Source organism: Porites lutea, chromosome 8 (genome assembly GCF_958299795.1).
Source record: "Porites lutea chromosome 8, jaPorLute2.1, whole genome shotgun sequence".
NCBI classification, from domain to species: Eukaryota; Metazoa; Cnidaria; class Anthozoa; order Scleractinia; family Poritidae; genus Porites; species Porites lutea.
Genome location: NC_133208.1, coordinates 28,287,496 through 28,296,758, shown reverse-complemented (window position 1 = coordinate 28,296,758; position 9,263 = coordinate 28,287,496). Strand labels below are relative to the sequence as shown.

Genomic DNA, 9,263 nt, shown 5'->3' with positions numbered 1-9,263 from the left:
GTAAAACCAAAACCAAAGTAATTACTCTGGCCAATCACATAGGACACAGACAATACATTGAACCAATCAAAACTCGAAGTAATTACATGTGGCTGACGCAAAGCGCGGGAAAATGCATGCGAGCGCGTCACAATTGGCTTTGGTTTCACTTCTGATTGGATGAAAAGGTGGCGCGAATCTTTTAAGCCAATCGCATCGTGTAGAAAGTGCAAAACCAATTACTTTTCGACACTCAAATGAAAACCGCTCTAACTGTTTTTGAGATTTCGATGCATAGCGCATTTGCTCCAATGATGCGCCATTCTTGACCATTTACTTCATGATTAGATGCAGAAAATACTTTAAAATTCCAAAGCTGAGGTCTCTGTACGTGGTTCCTGTTTGCCAAAAAACTTTCATAGTTTGTAGATGAACAGCACTGGGGAAAATACCAGTAACGTAATATTTGTCACGCAACACAGCTCGACTAGCTATTGTCACAAGTAAAGACTTCCTTGTAAAACTAGCACTACTTGTCCTGTAATATCAACTCTGTTGTCTTCCCGCACGTGAATAGTTAGCTCCCCACCACGTGAAGAGCACTGACGAGCTGTGACAATAAAATAAACGAGGCTATTAAACTATTTTATGAGCGTTAGAAATATACCAAAAGTGACGGAAACAATCGGCGGCCGAAATCTGTAACGCCAACTTTGAACCACATTATTGAACTTAGGCAAAAGGACGGCAAGGGAAAGAAGACGGCAAAACTAGAAAGTAAAGCGCGACAATAATATTTGAAAGTTTTCTGCCAAACTTCAGTCTCCTTTAAACAGGACGAGAACACAATAATAAGTAAAGATCACGACAAAACACGCAGGTAATAGCCCTGTCATGTTTGTCACACACAACGTTTTGCCGTCCTCTTCTTTCCGCCGTCATTTTCCGTAAGCACCACTTATATGAGGCGGACGTGCTGTATAGCCATTTACACCAATATGGCGGAAACCCTTCCCAACCCTTTAAGGCAAATACCCCTGTAGGGAGGACACGGGACAAGTAATTCCAGTGTTTGCTCAGTCTAAAAACAAAAGCAGATTGCCAATTGCATCTGCCACTGCGGGCTTTCTTTTGTCCTTCTCCCTACCCTCCCTACCCTCGCTACGAAACAAAGAGGCCTCTGCGGAGGGAAGAGGAGCCACCTCTCTCCTCAAACCGCAGGTCGTCACACTGCGACAAAGCGCGCAACGATGACACATCGCCAGTAACATTCTACGCAGCCTAGATCACTTTAGCTCGTCATTCTACTTGAACTAAGAATCGTCCCGAATGCAGTGCAACGGACTTCTAGTAATCTGTACTCGTAAATACTCACCATAAAGATCAGTTTTCTTTAATCTTGTTGACCAGTAACTAGCAAGAACTGTGTGCGCTGACCCTAAATAAAACATGCGGATTTAAAGAAAAAGCATCTGTAGGATCAAGAGGAATGGAGTGAGCACGTCTCCACACTACAGCATTCTCGATTCCATTTGGGGAGAAAGGAGAGCGCAGTGGTGAGACCAATCGCCTCCCACTAATGTGGCCTGGGTTCGAATCTCGGCGTCGAACCAGTCTGTTGTTGCTTCTCTCCTTTGCTCCGAGAGGTTTTTTCTCCTTGTACTCCGGTTGCCCCCTCTCCTTAAAAACCAACACTTTCAAATTCCAATTCGATCTGGAACGCACGGACACGTTTCAACGACTTCTTAAGAACTCTTAAGTGCTCCGTGGACGGTGGGTAAACAAATTACTAAAATTTTACAATTACAATACCTTTTCGATTCAGCGCGTCGGCTGAAGTATTCAAAGGATCTGGAGTCGAGAATGCTGTCAAATTGTAAGCAGGTGAAACACGACGCATCGTAGAATTTTCCTGAACGCCTCTCATCTACCTTAGAAATTCCTCACATGTAAATTCACATTTAGTCTACACTGAATTATTTTTTCGTAAAACTAATCAATAGCGGTAGGCCGATACCCGTTCTCGAATCGATCCAATTCGAGCTCGATACTTACTAACATCCTTAGTATGACAGTGACGTCATTATTCACGGCATTGTCTCCCGTCTTCTCTCCAGTCTAACCCTTATTAAGTAAAAGCTCCTGGCACTGGCGTAAGCCAAGTGGGATACCTGTGGCAAGACGGCCATTTGACCCTTCACTCACCTGTAACTGGATCCTCAGGGACACCACGCCATGGAGCGAAATATCGTGAAATGAAGTCGTAGACTGCTCCAGTTGTGTCCACACAGCCATTTGACTCAGTCCCCTGAAGTGTTACAATTACCCCGCGGACAATCCCCGCCGAGTGGGCTGACGTCATTGCTTGGAAGTCTGGGCAAAAACCTTCCAAATCCTTCCTGTAGAAAAACATGAAAACTTACAAGTACTGTTCACGTTAGAGTCCAGGCCCCGGTTGTTCAAACGTTGGAAAGCGGTATCCACCGGATAAATGTTGGGGATAACAAATTGCGTTATCCACTGCAGTAAGATTTATATAGTTGATAGCGTTATCCACCTTTCAAATAGCTGGGCCCGGGAATCCCCCATCATTCCTGCTCATTCGCAAAACGCTTTCACAAACGTTCCGGCTGCACTTCGTATCGCATTTATCTCTCTAACTGGAGTGCTTGACAGACAGTCTCTTTCCCACAGTCCTTGCTGAATAAAGTCAATCTAACCTTGTGAAAGAAGGTTGCAGACACAGCAAAAGGTTGTTGGTCGTTTTATTGTATTCCAATTCCTTTACTGCGAGGTCTCCCACGACTAAAATGAGATAACGAAAGGTAGGAAATTACTTAGCCATGTGAACAAGTCGAGATGCGGCGGCCCAGCTTGCAGAGAATTTAATATTCGCGCAATATCGAATTTGGCGAAGGATTTCATCTCAACAGCGTAAAATGAAACAGGAGTAGAGGACAACAACGACACACGATAGAATTGCACCCACAGACTTAAAAGTTTAAACCACCTTGTAGAGCATAATAAACAGTACCACCGGAAAGTACTGATCAGTAGCTTTCATTTGAAAGGTGACACTTCAGGAATTCGTCCACAGACTTAAAAGTTAAAACCACCTTGTACAACATAATAAACAGGACCACGGGAAAGTACTGCTCAGTAGCTTTCATTTGAAAGGTCACACTTTAGGAATTCGTCCACAAACTTAAAACTTAAAACCACCTTGTACAGCATAATAAACAGTACCACGGGAAAGTACTACTCAGTAACTTTTACATAAATGGTCAAACTTAAGGATTTCCTCAATACACCCTTCCACGATCTCCACAAAGTCGCGATTTGTATGTACCCCCACCTCTGTAAAAATTCCGCCAGTTTGCGAAGCTATATCGTCGTTAGCTTCCACTAGGAACAAACCACTTTGAAACACAGTAATGTTAGTGACGTCAAGGCGTTCTTTCCAGCCGTGTTGACAGATTTTCGGTAACTGGTTCCAGTTTAAAAACAAGTTGAAAAAACCGTGTATAGGGTCTTTTCCACTAACACATTTTGCGCATTTGACAGCTTAAGACAACAGCAGCTTTCTTGTTGAGAGAAAAATAGCTTTTGGGACACTTAAAAATAAAATCCAGGAAACTCTAAAACAAAAAAGAGAAGGCATTGATGGCTTAAAACACACCTGCTCTAATAAGTTTTGTAATTGATGGATCTTCCTAACAAAAATATGAAACATATATCATGGAGTAAGACATCAATTCTAACACTTTCATGTCTAACATATCTTCCATAAGTTAAAGGGAAATTATCGTGAAAATTCTCCATATTTCAGTGCATTTATTGTGTTTTCAAGTTATTGTAACTATGCTGGAATTATGAAGATGGAGCAGTATATGTGGTAAAGAACCTTCTACTTGGTGTGAGCAGACTATAGTACATCGTTCGAGTAATTATTCACAAACAGAGAGGTTACATTTAAGCATGACGTTTACGTCAAACGGCAAACGCGAATTTGTACCACGTGACCAAGTTCCCCCATACTTGTCGTTTACTGTTCTTTATTTCTACACAAAAATATGTAGTTCCACTCAATTTCTTATCGATAAGAATTTTTTGAGCCGTTTTTATCTGCTCATTTTCTATTTTGAGAAATTCTCAACTTCAATCTGACGTTTGCCGTTTGCCGTATACGTGAAGCTTAAACTCTCTAATAACTCAGTCCAAGCTGAAACGTCGACAAATATTGTGCCTAACTCCTAAGTTACAGCTTCCGAAGTTCATCACGACAGATAATCACGGAAGGCAAATTTTCATCAGAACTTTCGGCTTCCCCCCTCGAGTTAACCTTTCCCATTCTCTCTCCATCTCTCTTCTTTAACTTTTCTTTCCCCGTTTCCTTTCTCTCTTTTGCTGGACATTCCGAGCCTTCGTTTTGGCGGGAAAACCCGGTGAATCGTGAAATTATTTTGAATGAAGTATAGGAGAGTGGCGAGACAAGATTTTCATTAGAATTTTCGGTTAGCGTTTCAGGATTTTTTACGTTTTTGTCCGGGCTGTTTGACTGAATTGTCTCTGGGAATAGTTTGAGAGATCTCCTAGGAGTCAAAGTTGCCTGTGATTGTTAAAAAACTGACGAGGTGACAAGTGGTGAAAGGGACGTGGTATCACGCGGGCAGTAATGAGCGATTGAGGTGTGTTACCAAAAGAGCCATTTTTGTCAAAACATCTAAATTGCCTGAACCCATTTATCTACAGCTCAAGTATGTCTTTTGTAGAGAACGTAATCTGCAAATGGACATCAGAGAAGAAGGCCAGAGCCTCACTTTCGTGCGGTAAATAAATTGTAGGCATAAATAGGTACGCATTACGTGCAAAATAGATTATATTATCTTGGAACAAAATAATGTTCTTCCACAACAGTAGTTAGCCTATAGGAGGAAGAGGAGCTGTCCCTAACTATGAGACCCCTTATTGTTAAAAAAAGCTCTTTGAGGGAAAGAATTATTATTTAACTTCCACATAACATCATCTTACCCCAGACAGTGGCCATGGTTCACAAGGGTTGAGTGGAAAATCTAAGCATATTGACGAACCTAGTACAAATATACAAAAATAATAGAATCTTAAGGTGCTTTCCATTTGTCAGAACTGACCAGCCAGGTCATTCCTGTCATAATGAGAATTTCACTTTAAATCAAAACTATCCAGCTAGATCAGTCAGGTCCTGAACACTATCTATGAAGAAGATGGATTTTCAGCAAAAACCCTTTGGAAAAAGGGTACTTCATTCAGGTCAAAATGACTGGTCCGGCCAAGGTCTGGCCAGCCAGTTCTGACTCTTAAAAAGCGCCCTTAGTATAGTCAGTGTCATTCACCACTGAGCAAATTGCAAGCTTCTTTACCATAATATATTTAAACTGTGTTTCAATCTTATCCTTGGTTAAAATGTCATTATAATACTTTACCACGCCCAAGACCAAAGAGAGATAACATGAATAAAATTAAGCGCCACATATACAACAACATTTACCAGCAGCTGCATATAATTATTTTGAAAGGCAGTGATTTATGATGGGCTAACATATACCAGGCGAATACTCCCTATAATATCCTATACAGGAGGCTCTTCACAACTTAAAAGTTTATCAACAGGTAGGGAAATCTGTCATTTCAGTCCGTAAAAAGGCTCAAAACGTCTAACAGATGCCTTCTATGGTTGTGACAAAGTCAAGAAAATGTTCTGGCTTTGTGATTTATTCATACTTGAAAGACAGTGCAGTTACAGCAGTAACAGGGAACAAGGGATGGCCCAGTGGTGAGAGCGCTTGCCTCCCACCACTGTGGCCCGGGCTCAAATCCCGGCGTCGAAGCCATATGTGGGTTGAGTTTGTTGTTGGTTCTCTCCTTTGCTCCGGGAGGTTTTTCTCCGGGTACTCCCGTTTTCCCCTCTCCTCAAAAACCAACATTTCCAAATTCCAATTCGACTGGGAATCAGGTAGACGAAGAACCACTTTGTGGATGTGCTACCTCCAAATCATTATTAATTATTTATTTAAAAGACATGCATGGTTCTTAACTAGGTATGTGAAAAAGATACCATTTTGTCAATAAAAGGTATTCAAAACGGGTACTTTTCCTGTCAAAAATGGTATGTGAAAGGGTAAGGGGTCGGACTGCAGGGCAGAGCCATGGGAAATAAATTAATTTTACCTAACGAAAGACATACTGTACCTTCTTTTCTAGCTTTTAAATTTCCACTCAATGTTTCAAAGGTTACTTCTTTGTTGGGATTACCTGAAGGAAACCAAAATATGTTAAATTAAACAACATTTATTTGGCCTCATGTTCTGAAATAAAAATTTTCCAATACAAAAATTGATGCTGGCAGCATGGTGCTCTATTTAGACCTTACAACATCACTTCCTAAGCACCTAAAGAAACCTTGGAACTGAGACCAGAACCTTACATTTTTCAGTAAAAACCTGGAGACAGCTAGACATATCACAACTAATGATACTCTGATTTCATGGCATTTAACTGCCTTCAGACAAAGAAACAACAAATTTGTGCAGTATGGCACAAGACAATCAGTCCCCTACGAGCCAAAACTAAAATAGTTTTACAATAGACTTTTAGTTTTGGCTTGTGATTATATAAAGCCATTTCTATGAGCTATTTCAACTGATTCCAAAAGAAGATTGTTTTCAAAGCCTCATGTCTCAAGAAAAAAATAATTTGGAAGGGAAGAACTGGCAGATGTACAGTATATATTCACTCACCTAAGCAGTTGAACAAAACTGCAGCTGATGCCAGTGTTGCATGTCCACACAGTGGAACTTCACATGTTGGAGTGAACCATCGCAGACCAAAACAAGTACCTATCAAAACATTGTACCATATTCAGCCCCCAGACACATCTGCCTTGCAAGGCAACTATATCAGAAGCACCCATCATGGTCAAAAGTAATGCACAAGCTCCATGGTCCTTAAACCTGAGGAACTTTTTTTTAAAGGCATGGTTCTGTACTGCAATAACACTATGTTTTGATCATCCTGAGCAACACGATCATTCCCAAAACTGTTGAGACAATCAAGATGATCTGGATTTGATTTCTTGTATAAAACATGATGATTTCCCAAAAGAATAAGAATCCTGTAAGGGCACCAACAAAAGTTTTGGATCAGCTTGAATAACAGGCATTTTAAAACTGCAGGGTACACAGTAGGAGTCAGCCAGGCGTACATGTGGGTTGATAATATTTGAGTCTTAAACACTCTGCTCTTGAACCTTGCTCCTGGTTGTTGGCTAAATAATTTTTTTGCAGAAAATGATGTTGGATGAAAACCAGTTGTTGACTCTCAGCCATCCAATTTTAATACCAATTAACAATTGAATGGTATTTCTAGTTGGCTTACTTTGACTGTAAGTATCTTGACTGTTTTTCTCCAGAATGAAGCCAGTATCTGACAAGTTCATTTCCTGTGCAATCTTTTGTAACATTTGATCACTTAGGTGCTATGACAGGAAAGGGATAAATCAAAGTTTTATTGAAGTGTTACGACTAAAAGACCAAATAAAATCTTGCTCTTCATTCAGAAAATATAACTGTTCTTGGATAATGCCTACACATTATCTTTGCACTGTATAGTTTTTTGGACTTGTAGTCATAGTGTTAATGTCTTTTTGCCACTGTCAGTGGAAACCAATGCATCGTCAATCCCAGCACTTGGGTAGTGCAGGTCCCAGTTTGTTCAAAAGGTGGATAGAGCTATCTAACAAATTTCTATCCAGTGGATATAGTAATATTGGTTTCCATAATACTTAGCTGTTGGATAGTGATTTATCTGGTGGATAACAGCATCCAGCGTTTGAACAACCGCATCCTAGGTCAATAGCCTTTTTCAGGTTTTTTTTTCAACTTTTGACATAGAAAAGTTTGGGAAAATCTGTCAACACCACTGAAAAGAGCGTTATATAAAATTTCACAGATGTTTGTATGGTGGTGGGCACAAACTTGCGGAGCTATATCTTGGCTCACTTAAGATGTATCACTTTCAAATTTGGCAACTTTACTAATTTTAAGGCGCTCTTTTCAGTGGTGTTGACGGATTTTTTGCGAACTTTTCCATATAAAAAGTTGAAAAAACTGTGAAAAGGTCTATAGTGAGGCATTTTGCCAAACTGATTCAAAATGGTATCCTTTAATCTTTTAGGGTTCAAACAAAGCATGACATGCCCAGATTCCCAATAGAGGTTTAGTTTAAATTTCCTAATTATAAGCATTTGCGCCCCCATTCACCTACTCCCCCTTCCCCAACTACCACCACAACTCCTTTCAGACTCTTTTAAAAAAAACCCGGGCAGGGACAAAAATGAGGTCTGGATGCAAGAAATAGACCCAAATAGCACGGAATTCGCTTCATTTAGAAGGCAACCCTGATCTAATGCTCCCCACCATGCCCCCCTTTGTCCGTGGGTATAGGGGTGCAGAGCTTTCTATTGACGAGCGTATATAAATTAATTTATATCAGGGGCGGATCTAGGGGGAGGGTGCAGGGGGTGCGCAACCCCCGCTGAGATGACCTGCAGTTTTCTAATACAACTGGTATTCTGCAAAAAAGAAAAAAAGTATGTGGTTTATTGGTGTTGAAGTAGAGCAAGAGACGAGTGCACCCCCTCCTAAAAAAAATCCTGAATCCGCCCCTGTATATGAGCAGTAAAAGACACTCTGTTTAATTCGTTTCTGTTTCTTACTAGAAAGCCAACCGTTAGAATTCAGACCGTTCAAATTATCGCAAACATCAGCGTCAACTTAACAAGACTGAAGGTTCTTTATCTAAATACGCGAAGCAACTGTTACCGCCTGCCAAACCTGAGACAAGATTTAGCCGCGCTCCAGCCTCCCTCACATTCTCTAACTCAAAAGACTAAAACTCACCTTTGATCCTACAAGACAAACCGCAGCTGGATTTCCACTGAAAGGCTTACTTGTAAAAGCATCGATAACAAATAATGGAAGAACTCTTTTTTCGTCCGCCATCTTGTTTTTGATCTTTACCCTTTCGTTACCAGTGCGCGAGCGGGCGAAAAAGTGTACCGAGACTAACAGGCGCTCCGGCGCTCATTTGGAACAGCTTTCTCGGCGGGTGCAAAAACGGGCTGGGAGATACTGGATGAATTTTCTCTGCACATGGGTAATAAACAAATGTAATGGTTATGAAGCCCGTCAGATGTCTTTGTCACGTGGTTTTGTTACCTCAAGAGGCAAGAACGTAAATTGCGAACA

At 40.8% G+C, this 9,263-nt stretch overlaps 1 protein-coding gene across 1 annotated transcript; it reads right to left on the bottom strand.

Moving 5' to 3' along the window:
* Positions 1–124: 124 nt before the first annotated feature.
* On the bottom strand, positions 125–9,033 carry LOC140946012 (phenazine biosynthesis-like domain-containing protein). The gene is made up of 10 exons (XM_073395077.1): positions 8,916–9,033; positions 7,393–7,492; positions 6,756–6,854; positions 6,208–6,270; positions 5,011–5,069; positions 3,659–3,692; positions 2,700–2,784; positions 2,185–2,378; positions 1,355–1,417; positions 125–589 (listed from the first exon to the last, which is right to left on the bottom strand). Exons 1-10 carry the CDS (start codon positions 9,015–9,017, stop codon positions 477–479), a joined length of 912 nt encoding a protein of 303 aa, XP_073251178.1. The 5' UTR covers positions 9,018–9,033; the 3' UTR covers positions 125–476.
* Between the last annotated feature and the right edge of the window lie 230 nt (positions 9,034–9,263).